Source organism: Poecilia latipinna, unplaced genomic scaffold (assembly GCF_001443285.1).
Source record: "Poecilia latipinna isolate Pla-1442-1.1 unplaced genomic scaffold, P_latipinna-1.0 Scaffold720, whole genome shotgun sequence".
In the NCBI taxonomy this organism is placed as follows: Eukaryota; Metazoa; Chordata; class Actinopteri; order Cyprinodontiformes; family Poeciliidae; genus Poecilia; species Poecilia latipinna.
In genome coordinates this window covers 92,641-113,362 of record NW_015113336.1, presented here as the reverse complement: position 1 = coordinate 113,362, position 20,722 = coordinate 92,641, and the positions used below count along the sequence as shown (strand labels likewise).

General features: G+C 39.1%; 1 protein-coding gene across 2 annotated transcripts in view; it reads right to left on the bottom strand.

Annotated features, from left to right (window-relative positions):
• fat4 (FAT atypical cadherin 4) overlaps positions 1–20,722 on the bottom strand; it is a 137,864-nt gene that overhangs the window by 31,015 nt on the left and 86,127 nt on the right. For both annotated transcript variants that reach the window (XM_015045323.1, XM_015045325.1), the window contains exons 3-6: positions 18,966–19,227; positions 18,092–18,442; positions 13,597–14,519; positions 11,410–11,584 (exon numbers count right to left, since the gene is read on the bottom strand). In XM_015045323.1, the coding sequence (XP_014900809.1) occupies positions 11,410–11,584; positions 13,597–14,519; positions 18,092–18,442; positions 18,966–19,227 (1,711 nt within the window). The remainder of the gene's footprint in view (positions 1–11,409; positions 11,585–13,596; positions 14,520–18,091; positions 18,443–18,965; positions 19,228–20,722) is intronic.

The following is a 20,722-nucleotide window of genomic DNA, read 5'->3' as shown; positions in this document are numbered from 1 at the left end:
GAAAAAATATGTTCGTGACAAAGGGAGGGCTGCTTTAGTGAGTGCAATCACTGGGTTTTGTCCTGTGGTCTATCAACCCTCTGTTTCGAAAATTTCTGGTCAACAAAATATCAACACAACCTTCTTATAATAAAAGTACAGCAAAAAAAAAAAATAAAATAAAAGCAGAATAAAGCTAAAGGGATTGATGTAGAAAACTCAGAGTAATCGCTGTTGAAAAAAGCTCCTGGGCTAAAACAAATAAAATCTACTGCGAGTGCTACGGCTGCTGTTAAGTCGTATACACTAACTCTGACTTCCCTGTGGGTAGAAAGCAAAAGGAAACTTTCTCAACGAACGTCAACAAAACTTGAGATTATCGTTGGGTTTGGAGACCCCCGGAGTCTCTTTCAGGAAGGGAAAGGGGATTCCTCAGAAAATGGGATTTGAGATAGTTTACTGGAACCTCGCATAACAGCCTGGCTTTATGATAATAAACAGAAATTTGACCTGAAGCTTGTAATGCATCCAAGTTTTTCTGGTCAGAACAGAAGTGGCTAACATGCGCATTGAGAACAAACACAGCTGAATTCCAGAAGCAAAACAAATGACACAAACAGAGCGATCAGTAAACAGTCTTCATCCCAAAAAGAGAACCAGAAACCATACCACACTAATCTTAAGTGACTCATCACCACAGTGAGTCATCTATCTAAGACTTTTCTGACTTTTTAAGGTTGCCATGTTTATAACCGTCCATACTCAATGTTGAAATCGAAGTGATTATGCAATTCCTGAAAGGGTTCATGGATTCTAGAATTTAGTTTGCAAAGCAAATATTATGAAATCATTGCCAATTTATACAGTGAAACCTAGCTGCTAAATTAATGAAAGTAATAATCTGCACAAGTATAATATTGTTTAGTTCAAAATAAATAATAGCAGAACAAGTGCTTGAATAAATGTGGTCAGCAGGATTAGTTGATTAATATAACATGTTGATGTTTGCAAATTCCTATGCAGGTTTTTCTAACGACAAATCTATTCCAGTCCTAAACTGCAGCCAGTGCATGCTTAGTGCCAAATCTTTCTGTTTTTACTGCTGAAAACACTCTAACATGATAAAAAGAAATGAAATATTTCAGCTGAGACCAGAGCTAGGGATGGCATTACAGGGATCAAAAACCAGATCAAATGAGCTCCATGTCGAAAGTTAGTTTCATTCCTGAATTCCTTACACACAAAAAGTAAGATTAGCACTGGAAAAACAATGATTTTATTGTTATTTCTGTTGTTGAGAATGTTGAACTGGATGTTGGAACTGAATTTATGAACTGAGTTGCCAGTTCTATATATAAATAAGATATTTATTTTACCGTCACCAGCCAGTGTTTGTAGATCACACCTGACCCAGTTTGCAGCGGAGTTATAAATTCAGTGAGGTCATTTAATATCACTATCCGGTTGTTTCTAAATGCTGCTTAAATCAGTACGTGCTGTTTATGAATTCAGGTAAGAGACCAAACATGTTGGTCTGTTATGTTCATTCAGAACACACCAGTTCTTGATTGAAACACCACTTAGATAATGAATATGTAATACATAGTATGTGATATTAAGGCACTGGTCAAAATAAAGCATAATATTTGGCAACACAAATGTTTTCCTCATTATCTGAGGTCTGCATAACATAAAAAGCATTAAATTAAATTATACACTTTAATGTTTTGTCCCTATATCAATTTCATTTTGAAACCAGATTTTAAAAATAAATAAATAAATAAATAAAAAATAACTGAAAAGAAAATTGAAAATAACGCCATAAATACGTGTCAGTTCCAGGACAGCTTCTTCAGCAACATGAGTCATCAATTAGGCTGGTCGCCATGGCAACATATTAGAGCAGCTCCTCCTCCTCAGTTGATCCTCCTTACCAAGGAGCAATCCAAGTCAGCGAGGTGTCTGTATCACTTTAAATTAAATTAATCCAGGCAAAGTGTGTGTGACAGTCAACAAGCGGCTAATACGGCTGTTGATCAGAGGCACTGTGTGCAGGCTGCTGGAACTGCCAGGCCGATAAGTGGTTTGGGGTGCTATAAGTGGCTTTGTCTACAAAAGCCATTAGGTCCAGCAGAGGGACTGAGAGCATGGAGAAAATATTTGGTTTTGATATGAAGCCAGCTGCTGTATTTTTCTGAACTGTAGCTGCCTTCTGCCACACAGAGAGCGCTGTGGCTGCATTTCAATGCTATTGTTTCCATACTGAGGACGGAAGCAGGCTACAAGACTAGGCCTCTGCTTGTGTGTGTGTGTGTGTGTGTACCCTCCTTCCCGGTGTTTCACTTTTGTGCAGGATGTGATGTCACAACCTGTTTACTGCCTCGGGAAAATCAACAGCCTCCGTCGTTCAGAACTTTTGACCTTTACCTCAGTCCTCTGAACTCATCACAGAGATTCCAGTTAATCCTTAGAAAGCACAAAACAGACACCTCACTCTTATAGCAAAAAGCTAAACTATGCTCAAATTATTCCTTTGACACTCTTCTGACCCCAGTGCTTTGGTTAAAAACCAGCCATGAAGAAGAGTTTTCCAGTCTTGGTGCATCGACTCTCCAAACGTCATGCGTCTCCATGCGTCTTCATGACACTTCTTCTTAGCCTCCTGACGCTTGCACATATCACATATCACCTGGCAGCTGTTGCTTTAGCCTCTCCAATCCTCCTTGTCCAAGTGCAAATAGTTCAGATATATCTGCTTACATTGCGTGGGATGACAGATTTAGTTGAGGAATACTATATCTTGGCAGGTACGGGAAAGGCATGTAAATGTCAGTTGTTTCAAACAGTTAAAGTTAAGGTGGTACATTTTTTGTGATTTATGGGACAGCGGCTGCTAAATAACAGTGACAACGTTGCAACTAAGAATGTTGAAAGTTTCCGTTTCATAATTTTATTTTTTACAGAGATCTGAATCGGCTAAGAAAAAAAGAAAAGCAATCCTGGAGCATTTTCTTCATGAACAAACTATACCCCCATCCCCTTCTTCTTTTTATGGAGGCAGTGACTCAACGGGAGAGGAATGCGCTCCAAGAGTGCAGAGAAACGTCAGCATCTCCTCCAGATTTACTGGAATTGAGCAAAGCTTGAGGAAGACTGTCAGGATAAATGAGAGATAACTGCAGCCGAGGCGGGTGTCACACCTCAAGCACGGTAGGGATATGGCAGCAAAATATGTCTATATCTGGCAGTGTATAAACTGGACGGTGGTTGCAGAATAAATGACATCATTTAGCCTGGAAAAAGAGCTATTGGAAATTTGCAGAAGGAAGTCAGCTGCCTGCCGGTGACAGCCATTCACTGTGGTTAGGCAAGTATGTTTCCATTGGCAAATCCAGTCCCCAGACTCTTTATTCCTTCCCCTTTTACTTGTTTTAATTATTGTACCTGAGGATATTTAATAGAATATCTTCCATATAAATAATCTCCATGAATAAAATCAACTTAGTAAAATGTCAATCAACGCTTTTATAATCCTAACTTGTGGTTACAGATTGACCAGTCAACCTCTGAAGTTTGTACTGAGATGATAATCTTATTTCAGAGGTTAATCCCAGGTCAGTAAATTGCCACAATCTTACACTGTGATGGTGATTACACCCCATCATCACTGCTTTTACCTCGAGCCAAGAACTTAAAAACACCCTGATTAAGACAAAAGTATCCAGTCTATCTGAATTTCTACATGACAGATTAAGATGTGGATAGGAAGGGGCCCTTGTGGGACAAATGCTCCAAATCCATCTGATGTAATACATCTTGCACATGCTGAAGGTCTAGAGGGGCGGGCCCAAAAGAATAGACTTTCACTGACAGTCAGGGCTGAATGACAGTCAGTCTGTCAATACATAACAGAAACCATCTTACACCCCTGAACTACAGGCTTAGAGCAAAATGGTATTACACAAATTTTCTTAATTAATTGATCCTCATCAAGAAGGACCAACTATATAAAGAAGTTGTGACAACAGTTTTGTGGTTAGGAGCATATTTGTGAGTGTTAGAACAATGTGAAGGCAGATTGGGAAAGACCTTACAGAAGCAAGTGCTGCTGTTAGTCATCCTGGGGAGGTTTTTAAGGCAATTGTCATCCACTGAGTCTATTAATGCATACTAAGGTATATTTGGTTGCTGAACTATTAAAATGGGTAGTTATGCATGTTTTAAGACAGAGTCTCAAGTACTCATGGATTTCAGCCACACCTAAGCCCCATGAATACCAGGTGTCCACTCTATAAGGAAACCGCTACTTCAAGCAACTGTTGTTTCTTAAAGTGGTTCAACCAGCCCTTGAACCAGGTTGTGTTGTTAAATTTCCACAGATCTGATGTGGTATGAATGCTAAATTGCTGTGATAACTTTGTCTCTGTGACTTTTCTCCTGAGAAAGATATCTGACTGATCGTACTCAGATAAACGTTTGATCCAATGAGCCATCATTACAGAGAGGGATAAGGTGAATAGATGCTGGCGTCAGAGAATCTCCAATCATGCAAGGCGACCTGATCCATCAGAGACCTCAAAGCTCTCAAACAACGTAAGAGTCCCTCCCTGCTTTAATTCAATTTAGACAAACAATTACAAGCAGGACATTTCTTACACTGTCCATGCAGCAACAACTTAATTCAATCTGGGAAAACTTGTTTTCTAATATTTCACTGCAGCAACATAGATCTATGATCTCTTCTGCGGTGAAGAAAATGTCAGAACCAAGAATAACCTCAACTTCCAAAATAACAAACCGAGACCAAAGGAGAGCAGCTGACCATCTGTTACCTCCTGTTCCACTGAAATGATCCACAGACAGTTTCCTGTGTAAGCCTCTCAACCCAGAAACCATTGTCTAGCATAAACATATGGCAGGGTCTAAGCACATTATCAGTGTACATTACCACCGGACAAATCACATTAACCTCCAACAAGGTGATGCGTCCATACGTCCACAGCCGGAGGGGGTACAGAGACATGTGTTAATAACAACTAAGCTTTGTGTTTTCTGATTGCTGCAGCTGCCATGATTGTGGATGGCGCTGTGAGAGCTCCGCAGGGGGTTGATCTGCAGCAAACAGCAGCAGCACCCACCTCCTGGGAAAGACCTCCAGTTACCCTGAGTCTCTTAGTCTAAGCCGTGTTGAGAAGTAAGTTTGAGTGTCTGTGCTGGCACAAGAGATAATCTCCTCCTTTAATAAATGAGTGACTGATGCTTGATCAAAAATAGAAATACGCTAAGCTTCACACGGGAAGGGTAAAGCTGTGGTGTCCAAACAAGCTGTATTCATTAAACCTGGAAGTGCAGGACAGGTTGACTGAGGGAAGACGGATGAATGTGGGAATTTATGAGACAGCCCATCTGTAGCCTGAAGCTTAAGGCTAAACGGTTAATTACGCTTTATGGACTACGGCTAGATTGTGCTCGGAAGGGACGACGTAAATAAAACACATCATTACTTGGAGAAAGGGAGAGAATCGGGTGCCAACGAGGCAAAATTGACATTTTTTTGCCTCTGAGAACCTGTTGCTTTGCGACAAAGCTCTTTTTAATGCAGCCCTCATGAAGAGCCATGAAAGGCCTCGTGGAGCTGAGTGCAGGGTGCGAGCTGTCCCACTGCACAGTTTGCCAAACATAACAGAGTAAACAGAGGTTTTCTCACAGTTAACAAGCAAAACAGTGAAAGGGATATCTCAGAAGAGTTTCCAAAGCTTTGCACTAGCACAAAAGAGCTGAATATTTACATTAATACTGCATGATGAACTTTTTCACAATTTGTCACATTGCATACAAAAAATTTTGTTTTATTTTATTACAATTTAATGTGACTGATCACAAAACAAAGCAGTGCAAAATTGTGAAAATCTTTAAAGTTTGAATGTGTATTTAGCCAACTAAGGATGCATTCACACCAGTCCTGTTCAGTCCGCTTTAATCAAACTCTAGTTTGTTTGCCTAGTTTTTTGGGGGAGGTGTGAAAGCGCAATCAAACTTTGATGCAGACCAAAAAGCAAACTGGTCCGTCTACAAACCCAGGTTTCAGTTTGGTTGAAGTGAACTCTGGTTTGGTTTGTATGCATATGTGAACGCCAAGCGGACCGGAGACCGCTCCAAAAACAGGAAGTAGACTACAGTACAGGGCATTCTGGGTAAAACCAATCAAAACAAACTCACAAGTCTATCACTTCCTAGAGAAATGACTTGTGGTCTTTTGACAAAGACAAAAGAAAAATCCTACAACCACTAAACTATCACACTACATTTCATGAAGAAGGAAGATGCACTTAGTGTGTTTTTCAGAGGTTTTTGTGTCCTTTCCTTCAGTGGTTCTTGTGCAGCGCAGATGAGGAGTAAACAGCTGAAAATGTAGCAGATGTTGAAATTTTGGTCCCTAATGACATCAGGTGAATTGGATTATCAGGTGTGAAAATACCCTAACTTTCCACTTCACTATTATATGCAGAGCTCTCTGTGAGTCTATCACATAAAATCCCAATTAAATGCTTTGAAATCTGTGGTTGAAGGGATATGAACACTTTTGTAAGGCACTCTTTGACAATTTTAGAAGCATCAATCAAATAAACTCACTGTGAAGCCAGAATAAAGCTTTACTGTACAGCCTAGTAGTTATTTATAGAGTGTTGTGTCTGAATGCTTTCGCATAATTTCTTCCACATATGCAACTAAAAGGGTTTCCGTGGTTTGCACACATGCAGAAAAACAGCTTTTTTTTTGTCATATTTTAGGGCCTGGTGGGAACTTTTGTCGTTTTATTGCTTTGCAGCTTTTATTTGCTGTGTTGTTGAATATTCGACAATCCCAAAAAATGCAGCATTGTTCCCTGTGGACCCAAACCAGCAGGTCATAACCAGCACGAGACGTGGAAAACTCACACTGGCAGCGTAGGTCGCTCATAACACGACTATAATGTTTATACATGGACCGCATAAAGATGGATTGAGACCATGGGACACTGTTTAAAGTCATGCATGTTTAAACTCATGCACTCAAAAAGAAAGCAAGTTATTTTCTCAGAAACTTTCCTAAAGAAACTAGAGCTAATAAACATCATTACTGCATAAATTTTGCCAGGCTGAAGCACTAATCATCCAAGCTACACCACTTTTTAATACCCCACCACCAACACCACTAGTGCTTGCAAAGCTATTTTCAAAAACATTCCAATCCAGCAATTGTTAAAGGCTGGAAAAGAGAAAACAGACGATAGGAAAAAGCCCTCCGAGGCCACATTGTTACAGCGAAGCTTTTTAAGAGCTGATCCAGAATGTTACTGTTCTGTTAAAGTTCATTTCAGGAACCTGATATTTTCTTTGGCTTACTCTTCGTGTTGCCACTAGGCTGCAAACTGCCTGAAACCTGCAGAAATGGACTCCATTAATGATTTATCATTGTGAATGTTGGATGATTTTACGCTATCATTGTTAGTTCTTCGTTTGTTTTATTTCTGTTTGCTACGTGTGTGTTCAAACTTGATTTCAGCCTGGAGAATGACAGATTTCTGGTCATTTAATCAAGCTTGGAAAGTTTGTAGGTTGCAGATTCATGGCAGCCCATAAAGAAAACAAAAGATCTTGTTTTTAAACAGAGAAGGTAATTAAAATTCTTTATCTCCTAAGCGGTCTCTTAGGCTTCTAAAACGTCTCATCAAAAGGCCGTGTCCGAACATGGAGGTGGTACAGACAGATGTGCTGGAAGGTGAAACGATAGATTCATTCATTGGGCTTTTTCTTGAATAAATGCAGTTAAATGTCAGGCATGTCAAAATGGATCAAAGCAGTTTCCACCATGTCACTGTTTATTGAAAATAAAAATGTATTCACTAATCAGTTTCTGGAGAAACAGTTACAAGTAAAAGTTTTAAATGTTTTCTTTGTTTTTTTTTATCCTTTATTTTTCTTAGTTCATATCTTATTATAGTTATAGTTTGCTATTATCATTTAGACCCTATTGTGGACTTGCATGCTCATTGGTGCATCCTATGTTTATATAATTTTGATGTATTATAGTTATTTTATCAACAAGCTTGCTCCAGAGTATGCAGACGACTGTTAGTACAACACCAGGATGGAAAGTAATTTTCAGTGACCTTAGAGATGTAACTGTTGCTTCCAATCAGTCTTGAAAGGTTTTTCCCAAACATTTGAACTGGAAGAATTTTAAAAGTGGAAAATATTAGGACACCTCAACTGGGAATCTTGCACTGACTGAGTAAACTATGAACATTTCTAAAGACCAAAGTATTTTGAAGTCATATGTGAGACGACCTGAGCAACATCCGAAGGTTTTTTCATCATTTTCGTCAAGAGGGTGTACTCTCTTTTCACCATGATTGCACTAAACTGCATTGATGTACATTAGAAATTAAAAAAAAAAAAAAACTACACAACACTCAGAGATATTTCTGGTGGATTCAAGCCCAAGTAGAAACATATACAACAATACACAGACAATCATTCATCATGATCCTGAGACCTTTGAATCCGTTTTAAGAATTTACAAAACAAACTGAAAATGACAGGAACGAATCGATGGAAACACCAAACTTCCATCATGATTTGAGATGTCAGGATCTAAGATAGATGACCCAAAGTGCTTCAGTTCAGATAAACCTGAACACTAAAGAGACAAATACATATAAGGAATGGTTACATGACCCAAAACATCATCTAAACATCATTGACGTTGCCTGGATTTTAAGCACTTTTTAACAATGTCCATATGAAATCAATTCATAGTCAAGAATATGACCATTTGCAGCAACTCTTACATTGGTAACTTGATACCCTGTTGTCGTTAGCAATGGGGTCTAATTCAGGATATAAAGCATACACTTAACATTTAAACAAAAAACAGTGGGCAATGTGTAACAGCATAATCGTGTTAACTAAGAAACCTCCATTTATGTAAAAATATGTTTTCTATAATGGCAGATGTTTAGTTAAAGCCATTACAGCATGACTGCTTGAGAAAAGCAATTCACTCTGTTGAAAAGCTCATTGCTTCACATTCCTCCAAAGTTGTGCATTACTCTGCAGTGGCTTAAAAAATCTGATTTGCCTGCAGCTGATCCCAGATGTTGGCTGAGCTGCAAGATCAGTCAGGGACAACGCAAGTTCTCAAGTGTCTCTGTGTGTCTGCAGATGCACTAAACTCATAAACGCAGCGAAACAAATTTCTCTAAACGAAGATGATGGAGCAATGAAAGTAACTCAATGAGATGGAAAAATACCTTTGAGAGGAACTGACCAGTTTTGATAAAGTTATGGTGCTGTTGCAAAACAGTGGCTACTATATGACCCAGTTCTTCATGCACAGTGGTTAATGTGTCTGCAGATTCTTCAATTTCTCAGCCAATATTTCACTATATTCTTTGTATTAATAATTTTCTACAGTAAATGTCTTAAATACAGAATTTTACAGTCAGTAAAAACTGACTGTAAAGATGTACAGATGGATGGATGACTTTCTGGACAGAAGGACAGACAACGTTGATGGACGTAGAAGGACAAAAGGACAAAAAGAGGCAAAATGACAGACAGAGATGGACACACTGAAGGAAACTTTTCTTGACACCTTTAATCAAAAACTAGCGGAAAAAGTCTCACCGACTGGAGTGACTTGTACGAAAAAAAATTCAGACACTTATCATATTGGCTTTGGGACAGGGAATAACATTTTTTCCACATTTTACTTTAACATTTTTTCCCTCACTGATTCATACCTGGAAAATAAATAAATTCTCGTACTTTACTGACTTTTTCTGACTGTTGAAGAACTTTATTCACTAATTTCATGACAACTGAGCTGCTGCTGAAGATAGATGGAGCTAAAACTCTGTTTCAAGCTGCATTAATGAGATTACCTTCAAAGGAGGTTGCCTCAGAGGAGAATTCACTGAAGCCAAAAGTGAAGAGACAAAGTAATTAAAAAAGATGAAGATTTATTTAAAATTCAAACACAGTTGTAGTTGGAGTCGTTTATCTCTTTATGTCAAGCTGAAGTGTTTGTTGTGCGCTGTGGTTCCAGCTCAGCCTCTGCTTTCAGACAGCACCGTACATGACAGCACTTCATCTTCCTGACAGACAGCAAAAGCCTTTTTTTCTTACAAAATACATTTTGTAGAAACCAAAGCCACTCCCTGACAAAGGCTGCCAGTCTTCTCAAACACGCGGGGACAACCAGAGACTTCAACACGAATGTCTGCGGTTCAGAGTGGGTCACGGAAGACAGAGAACTTGGAGACATGTCTGCTTTGTCCACCTTGGAAATTTCCTGCCAGATAGCGCCTGGGAGAACCATTTCCCCCGGCCGTCTGCGCCCAGGCCTCAAATATGTGAGAAAATGCTGCTGGGTGATTCAGCCTGCACTGTGATTATGGGCTTTTTGATATTTTGATATTCTACCCCCAAATCCTTCTTTTTGCCTCAACATTGTGCTTCAGTATCCTGTCAAAATATTTTGGAAATGTTGTCAGGGCTCTAAATATGGAGTCCCCGCGAAGAGTACAAAACGGGATCGAATCATAATTAGTATGTTGGCTTGTTGGGCAACTCCTCTAAACACCATATGAAGCAACACCGATAATATGTCTTCATTATGGTATAAAATGGTCCTTTTGCTGTGTTTAATATGAAAAAATACTCATATTTAAATCATATTTAAATTACCTAAGTTATTAGAAATGCATGAAATAATGCATCTTTTTCCACACGCAGCAGCATCACTGCATAGTCCCACATCTCACCAAAGTCTGTGAATAGTCAAAAATATATAGCTTTATGCACGGTCACATGGCCGGACCAGGAATGAAACAGAACCACCCTTAGACCATGACAGCTCTGCCAGAGAGGCTCGGGGAAACGTATACTTAAGTGGAATACCATGTGATTTGGCTGCAACAGGGATACGCACGTAGTCCTTTAACTGCACATTAACTGGCCTCCGTGCAATAACAAGTTAACCTTTTATCTGGCTATAACAAGCTCCACCACCATATCCAAATAAACACAGGATGCTATTCAATTGAAGCTGCTGAAAAGACTTATGTGGAACAAGACAAAATAAAATACACCTACTATTTTGCAAGCTAAAAACTCCAAAAAATGTTTATGTTATCATGCCACACAAAAAGATCAGTGTGCACACTCTGAACATAAAAATGATGTTTGTTGACACTGGTGTTCATGGAAATCTCCTGCTTCAGCATCATTTTGCAAACTGATTGCCAAAAATGATTTGATGTTGAAATAAAGCAGAAGGTGTTGCAGAAGTCAGACCTCTAGAGCAGAGCAGATTATGCAGGATATTGTGGCTGATTTAAAACATATAAAGATATGTCTGAGCTATCTTCAGCTGTAGTCATACCTGAGTCAGTGGCAGTAATCAGCAGGGTGTATTTCCCTCGAGTTTCCCGATCCAGAATCTGGGTAACACTGAGCTGTCCGCTGGATGACAGGGTAAACGCTCCCTCATCGTTCCCGCCGCTGAGCATGTAGCTCAACTGTCCATTGGCTCCTTGGTCATCATCTCTGGCAACAACCTGAAAATAAGATTATTACACTACAAATCCAATAAAAATGGCTACATTCAGAAATTTCACTCTGTCATCATTAAATTTGAAGTTCTAATAATTATTGGTCACATTCAAAATCCAGACAATGAATTTTATTTTATTTTTTTTTGTAAAATTTCAATTTTAAATGTAATTTAAAAATTAAATGCACACCTTCAATAATAGATGAATAAATAGGACAAATAAATCATCACATTCTGAAAGACGCTAAATGAAAAAAAGTTAAATCAACCTGATTTATTTGAATGAATGTTTGGTTTTCTGGTGTGGGGTTGTTTGTAGTAGCTGTGAGCAGTCAATGTCTAACCTGCAGTAGACAAAGTAACATGAGGAGTGTTTCCACTAATTAAAGTTTGGAGATCATACTTTTAAACTGAAATCACTGCCTGGAATTTATTGTAGGTAAAACATTGATTGCTGATAAATACTCATTGATTCCAACTGGAAAAAGATGCCTTGACCGTGAAAGGCATGAATAAACATAATATCTAATATTATATACGGTATAATTACTAGTATACCTAGTAAAGAGGCGTTAAATGCCTGAGAATAAACTCTTTCTCCTTTTTAGCTCACTACATGTTTTCTACAGGATTTTAAGCTCGGCATTAAGATGGCCATAGAAGGAGGCGGATTTAATGTCTGGTGACCCATTTCTGTGTTGATTTGCCTGTTTATTTTGCATCACTGTTCTTGTAAAAGACCCTATGGCGACCCATTTTTCTTGTGTTTTTATTCAAAATTTCTGGTATTAAAAATAAATCCATGATGCTATGCACACTAACACGGTTCCAAGAGGCTTTGGAAGAGAAACTTGCCTAGTGCATTAGTAATGAGGGTGTGTTTTACCATTTTATCTATTGGTTCAAACCAAATCCACCTCAAGTGTTTGGTGCTTGAAAAGCCAAACAAACATTTTTAGCATCAAAAGTTAGCTCCCTTCTATTTTCTACTGGCAACATCTGGATTTTTATCCCATAGAATTGAAGGATGCATTTTAGAAAAGCTTACATTGCATAATAAATGTAATCCAATGAAAGGCTGATGTTACTGCAAGAACATTTGAATTTATTTTAAGGCTTTTTACACATTTTTACCAAGGGTGGCAATAATTATGGTGTATGTTGTAAAACCAACCTACCAACTGGGGATAGTCCAGTTTAACCACTGTCCTCTCTAAATCATTCTAGTAAAACAGATGGGTGTAATTACCAGCAGTGGCACCATGGAGGTAATTGTTGAGGCAAGGAAGATCATTACTTATTCATTTTGTCTAATCAGACTTTCCCAGAGAATCCACAAAAAGGAAAATCAAACAGTTGGTAAGTAGGGTTCCTCTACTTTAGGCTGCAAATATTTTTTGTCTTTTCATTTTTCTTTGAATAAAAAGGTTTTTACAAGTCCAATTTTTAGCTGCATGGCTTCTCATACCTTCCTGACATGGCCATTATAGCCAGGTTAGCACAGATGTGAGCTCCTGCGCGCAGCCACCAAGTCTGGACCCTTTCCCACCACATAACTGTAGCCTCATTTCCTGTTAATGTATACACGTGAAGGAGAGCACAGCTGCCGTGCTACTGGAAAAGGGCTTTCCCTGCTCCATATTTTATACATGCCTCATTTAGTCATCAGGGTGGTTACGATGTTAATTGGCTCGTCATGCAGTTTAGAGCAGTTTCATATTTTGTTGAAATCCTATAAAGGCTTAATTGAGCAGAGCAAATTGCTGCCATATATCATTTCTTTATCATTTCAGTCAGGTATTTGTCATTTAGCAAAGTAAGACCACTGGGCTCAGTGCTTCACTGAACTTATGCTACTTACATACTGGCACTTATTAGGTTAGCAGTACAACAAATTTAGTTAAGGCATTAGCTTGTTGAAGGGCTTTGAACTGGCATTTATAGCACTCATTTCAGAGTGCTTTCTGTGAAGGTAAAAACTAAACATGAGAAGCTGAGAAATAGAAGGAGACTGACCTGCAGAATGTTTTTTGGTAAGTTCTCAAGGTTCTCCTTGACGCTGATGGCGTAAGGAGAGAGCTCAAACACTGGCGAACAGTCATTAACATCCAATAAAACAATGTTGACGGTTGTGCGATCCACTCTGGGGCTGCTTCCACGGTCTGAAGCCTGGACCACCAACGAATAGGATGAATGTGTCTCACGGTCAAGCTGTCTGGCAACTGAAATCACCCCTGTGACTGAATCGATTCGGAAATCATTGTTGGTGTTACCTCCGGCGATGGAGAACCGGATCTGCCCATTGGTGCCATCATCAGCATCAGTGGCAAACACCTGGATGACATCGGTGCCAGTCAAGATGTTCTCCTCGATCTCAATGTCATAGATGTTTTGTGAGAAGCTTGGCGTGTTGTCGTTGACGTCCAGAACCATCATAGTCACGTCCATGGTGGAGGAGAGAGGGGGCTCACCTTTATCTGTAGCCACAATGGTGAGTGTGTAGTTGGAAAGTTCCTCTCTGTCCAGTTCTCCAACCAACCTGACATCCCCAGCGATCACACCAATGCTAAACTTGTTACTAAAAGTTCCTCTGAGGGAGTATTCCACATAGCTGTTGGGTCCGCTGTCGGCGTCTGTGGCCTGGGCGGTGAACACCACTGTGTCCACCGGTGTGTTCTCCTGAATGTAAGTCATCTTCTGGGAAGTGAAAGTGGGAGGGCAGTCGTTGACGTCTAGAAGGATGATTGAAACTTGGGCGGTGCTGGTGAAACGGGTGGTGGGAGGCGGTGCCAGGTCATTGACAGTGATCGCCAGGTTGTAGAAGGACTGGGTCTCTCGGTCGAGTGCCCTCTTGATTTTTAGAACACCTTCCTTGGTGATGGCAAAGTGGCCATGAGGATCACCAGATGAAATTTTGTAGAGAAGCTGAGCATTTGGACCTGAAAAACATAAGATTTTGGTGTTTAGAGAAAGTTTTTGTACATTTTATCTTAAATGTGAGTCGTACAGTGGGTTAAGTTTTGACCATACTCTATATATTCCAGGGACCCCAATAAAATACAACAAAATAAATAGTCTTTTGATCACATAGGAAATTTTAAGACATTTTATTGCACCATCAGGATTTAAATCTAAGATGTACATAGATTAATAAATGATTTAATACCAACTCAATCCATCCTAACCACTTGTCAAAAAGTAATTGCCCCATAAACATAATATGTTGCCACTGGCAACCACAACATTAAACATTTGTGATTTCTGCGATGAGTCTATTACATCACAAAGGAGTGACTTTGGTCCAATTTTATTTGCAGGATTGTTTTAATTCAGCCACTTTAGGAAATATCTGAACACCAAGGGCCTTTTTCAGGTCCTGGTTTGGCATCTAAATCCAGAATTTGGATTTTACAAAACCGTTTAAATGTGGAATTGCTATATGCTTTGGGGTCTATTTAGATGTTCTGGGTTTTTGGTGAATGTAGACAGTCACATGTGTCTGTCTATATTCTGTTATAGTAATTTTGGTAATTAGTGGTTTGCTGTGGTCTCAGTCATAAAAATGGGTCGTTACTCTTTCCAGACTGACAGGTGTCAATGAGTTCGTTCTTGAGTTTAGACCGGGGCGTGATTTATTGCTTTTTGAGACCTTTTAGCCTACTTTATGTTTTAAGACTTGTTCTGTTAAACTGATTTCTTGTTCTCAGAATTTCACGCATTTTACGAAATAAGTCACTGTTCAACTCCAGTTCAATTTTTTTAGCTCTAGCTTGTATTTCAAAATGCTTTACACCTGGGTTCACCTTTCTACAGCATACACTTGGAGCAGCTTCATAATGGTTATGGCTTTGTTTTTAGCAAACTTATTTTCTTGCCAAGCCTCTTTAAATTCACTGTTGCTCATAAAGTTGAAATAACCTCTTCTCATGAAATAATGGCGACAATGTGATTTATTTTTGACAGATTAAGTTTATATCCACTTGGAATTTTATTGATCAATCTCTTCCAAGCATATCACTGTGAAAATTAAACCACAATAAAAAAGAGGAATGTGACTGAAAACAAAATTATTTCAACTTTATAGGCAACAGTGTAGTGTATGCACTTTTCCATGACGATGGAGCTGCTGATGGATAACTTAACAAGAATATTTTAATTTTATTTGGCTGAATGAGTCATTTTCAGTAGGATAAAAAAAGCTGAATATCTAGGAAAACAAGAAAAAAATGTATGCAGAGAGACTTTTTATGACTCTGAGAACTTTCACAAACCCTGTTTGGAGGTATATAAAAGTTACAAATGATTAGACCTACAGTAAAGACGTGTATGTGAAAACAAACTTAATGACAACACAATTTGAAACAGTCTATTCTCCAATAAACCTTTATGTCACAATTTAACCTTGAGTTCAGTAAAGAACACAAAGAGAACCTGATAACCAAAAGAAAGCATGGTGTAACGAAGGTCAAATTCTGATATCTCTATTGTTCATGATATAAAAAACAAAATACTTTGCATTGGGCACTCATGTGAATAATCAACATCCATTTCCACAAATTGTACATGTGCATCAACTGGCTTCTCCTCTTGACCTCCAAGATTTCAATCCATTCATTGCTGCATGACAGATTGCTATCAAAACAGAAACCAAACTGTAAGCCACTTCCACAACTGATAATGCCTTTCTGCAATTCAGCAGAAAGAAAAACACTGTAGGCCCAACATCTATTTAACGGCATATCTGGTTCACATCTGAGTGGATTTGTAGAGTAAATCACCTAACTTTGAAATCGGGCCTAATCCACAGCGCTCCCCAGGAAGTGGAGGTTAAAATGAGCTTAAATTGAGCATCGGTTATTCAACTCAACGGGTATTGAAGTGGAAAGCTTTGACACCTTCCCACACTCGAGGTGTATTTACAGTACACAAGTAATCCATTATCAGGAGACCTGCTTCCATCTCAGTTTAGACTATTCTGTAGGGAGACAAAATCTTCGGGTCAGGGGTCAGAGCTTAGGAAGTGCTAACAATGGCAGTGTTTTATTGTGACAGTGAAATACAGCAGCTCTGTATCTGAAAGGACGTGGTCAGATTATGTGGAGAAAGAAGCCAGACTCCGGGTTGAGAGAGCAAGGCAGCGTATTTCCCAGGAATGTAGGTCACGATAACCACATTAGGCTTGGATAAAGCTGTAATTACAGCAAGGGAGAGAGTAGCGCCAACCGTTCAAGTAACGCACTCACTTTTGAATCTCAGAAGTCCCCTACCTGAGAGGCAGAAACAACTCACGCCAATAAATCACATCGTTTGTTTAATCAGAATAATTTTATCTATTTTAGAGTCAAGAGGTTCTGTGAAATCAACCATCAAAATAATGTGACAACATGACATTAAATTAATCTCCTCGGGCAATGAGTGCTGGGTTGCATGGTGGAGCACTTAGTGGCTTTAAGGTCCTGGGTTTCTTTCTGCATGTTCTCCCAGTGCATGCATGCCTTTTCTCTGGGTACTCTGGTTTGCTCCCACTATCCAAAAACCTGACTCTCAGATTAACCGGTCTCTCTAAATTTACCTACTCATGCAAGGTATGAGTATGAGCATTATTTTTGTCCTGTGTGTCTTTATGTTGCCCTGTGATTGACTAACAACACATCTAACGTGGCTTAGAGAATAGATTTATGTTAGTTCATAAATCCCTGAACACATTATGGATCTGTTGTGTCAATCTTCCAGACCACTCAGGTCATCTGGTCCAAGTCTACTTTGCTCCCTCAAAATCATAACCAAACATGGAGAAGCAGCTTTCAGACTGAATCCTCCTCTAATCCGGAACAAACTTCCAGAAAACCGCAACAATGCTGAAACACTGAACTCCTTTAAATCAAGGCTAAAACCCCACCTGTTTAGAGTTACTGTTGTCTAATAATAACTGGCACATCATGAATTGTAGCCTGTCAACTTTTCATCTCTTTCCCTTATTTAACCAACATTATGCAATATTTTGCTCCTTGTTTTATTGTTTTAATCATGTAAAGCACTTTGAATTGCCCTGTTGTGAAAATGTGATATACACAAATATTGCCTAATGAGATTCCATAAACAGAAAAGCTCCCCCTTCCCCAAACTGTTGCTGCAAGATGTTATTCAGCTGTTGTCACATCCAGGAATTAAATTATCCAAATTGAGCAATATTATTTTTCTAAATAATGTTTTGTAATGAAAGTTTGTAACCAGCAACCAGCCAGGCAGGGAGTGTGTTAAAACACAGGCTATTCTCGGGTCACTATCAGGCCAGATGATGTAGTTAATTAACCAGCTAACGTACATATCAGACTCCCAACATTACCTCACAAACAGGAGAAAAGATACATTCTTCAATAAGAAGCATTAATTTAGAAAAAACTATAACTTTAGTTCAGTGAATTTGTTAAGCTGTTCCATTACTAATCAAAACCTGGTAACCTGGAGGTGTTTGACGTTTCACTACATTAGTATAACATTTCTGACATACCATCATCAGCATCACTGGCCAGAACCATGACGATACTGGATCCAGGCGGCAGGCTCTCGGAGACAGAAGCGCTGTACACGGTGGTGTTGAAGATGGGGGAGTTGTCGTTCACATCCAGCACGTTGAAATAAACCCGGACCGTACTGGCCTGTCCACCGCCGTCCTCGGCTTTCGCAGTTAAGATGTAGTACTGCTGGGTCTCATAGTCCAGTGGACGTGTTACGTTGAAAACACCCGTCACTGGGTTGAGGAGGAAGGTCCCGTCTTCATCGTCTTCCTCCAGCGAGTAGGTGACCTCTCCGTTCACCCCTGAGTCGGAGTCACTCGCCAGGATCGCTGCCACGATGGAGCCTGAAGGATGACACAGGCGCGATGTTTACTGCTTTCTTTTAAAAGATTATTGATGGAGGATTATTTTTAATACAAGTGAATGACTGATTGTTGAGCCAGCTGCTAATTCTGTCTTGGACTGCTATGACTGAACAAACAGATCATTATTAAAGACTTTCTGAATGCTTAACAGGATTATAATTCAGTTCCATCTTCAACAGACATTTTTCTTTGATTACCAACTCTTATTCAGTGCTAAGAGGGGTGAATGAGGTCTGCCAGACGGTTGTCAGAGGCTGTAAATCAAATCTGAGTTATTCCCCATTTGACCCACTAAACTTTTGATTTCCCTCTTGAGAAAAATGCTGAATATTTCAGAGCTACAACACATAAAATGCTTGGAAAAAATGCACAAGAAAAAAAAAAATCCCCCTTGAGCTGTGTTAGTTTGCTCTGAGAGGTTTTCCAGAAGACAAAACATCGCCTGCTCCGTCCATTTTGGCGTGTTTAGTTTGTAACCGTATGCTCCATTAAGCGACCTCACCTGGCGCCATGTCCTCGGGGATGTCAAATGAGTATGTCGCACGGGAGAACTTGGGCGTGTGGTCGTTGACGTCTTGGACAGTGATGTTCAACCTCATGTCAGACGACTGCTTTCCATCGTCCGCTCGCACCAGGAGGGAATATTTTGAGCGCCTTTCCCTGTCCAGCTTCTTGGTGGCGATCAGGTCACCGGATTCGGGGTCAATGCGAAAGCTGTCGTCAGCCCCACTGATGATGGTGTAAGTCACTAGAGCATTGGGACCCTAAAAGGAGAAATAGAAGCACATTAGGTCAAGTTTATTTTCCTTTAATTTACAGTGTCTGCTTTCAACTATTTTTCATTACATTTTCAACATCGAATTTTGTCTTTTAGGTTTCAAACTCGCTAAGCCAGTACATTAGCCCCACTTTTATACACTTTCCTTTAACATGTCATCCTCAAGGAACAGGAAAGCAGAGCGCTCTGACCGGTGAGGATCAAAGAAAGTCTGCCAACAAAACCAGACTCTTCACTTTCCTTGTCTCCAGATCAAACTCCAGACTTGTCAAGGATGAATGAAACCTTTCTCTGCGTCGTTTTTCCCAGAGACAGTCGGTAAGGAGAGAGCTTGTGATTTAGATTTTTTGAAATGTATCACAAATGCGGATAATGAAACCAAAACCAGGACAAAGGTTAAAGGGCTTTAATCAAACTGACCATCAGAAAAAGATCCAAACAAGATTTGGGATTATAAACATGAGGCTGCTGAGGTTAATCTTCTATTAAAAAAAAAAAAAAAAAAAAAAAAAAAACGTAATTTGTGTCATCCTTAAAAGGTTGGCAGGACTGGAGTTTAGGAAAAAAACCCATGTTAAGGCAGTACTGTTTATTTTTTTTAAATATGCTTTCAAAAATTGCTAATAATTTTCATCCTACAGTTCTCAAGCAGATAGATATATAAACAGTTCTAGGCACTCCAGGATCTCCATACTGTCCAAAAGTATGTAGGTCACTGTAAGTTGCTCTTAACGGTAACACAACATGAAAAATAACATTAAAATGTTCCTGATGTGTATGGGGACCACTAACTTAAATGTTAGCTGTGCTAACCCTAAAACAATAGGTCTGCTAACACTAAAACACAACACCAGCACACTGTTTAACAGAAGCTAATGCTAAAGAGCTAACTTCAATCAAGATCATGTTCTCCTTTGAAAGACTACAATCCTTGAGCACCAATTTTATTTTGATAGCATAACTTGCATGTTTCATAATGTCATTAGATATTGCATTTATATTTTTTGTTGTTCTTTACTGTCCATGTTTTATTATTTTCCTGTAAGTTTCTTCTTTGAAATAAAGTTATTGGGGGAAACAAAGAGAACATAGAGAGAGGAAACATATCTGCTGCGTAAACAGTTTTCACTCAATTCAAAATAAGAGCATGAATATTAACATCTAACTACTTGTAAACAAAACTTCAACCCTGATGTCAAACTTTATCCAACTGAAAGCTTTCAAAACAGCCATGTAAATTTTATCTGGAAAAATATATTTCGGGGAAGCTAAGCATACTCAACATTTTCCAAACTAGCAAAAGTGCTAAATAAAAAATTAGCGTTGTTATTTCCGCATTAGCAGTTTAGAGGATGTCTACCCTCCACCAGAGTGTTTAGTTATTAGAAAACACAGATTTACAAGAAACAATCACAAAAATATTTATAAGACAAACAAAAACATATAAAATTAGATTTTGTGCTATAAGCCTTGTTCATGTT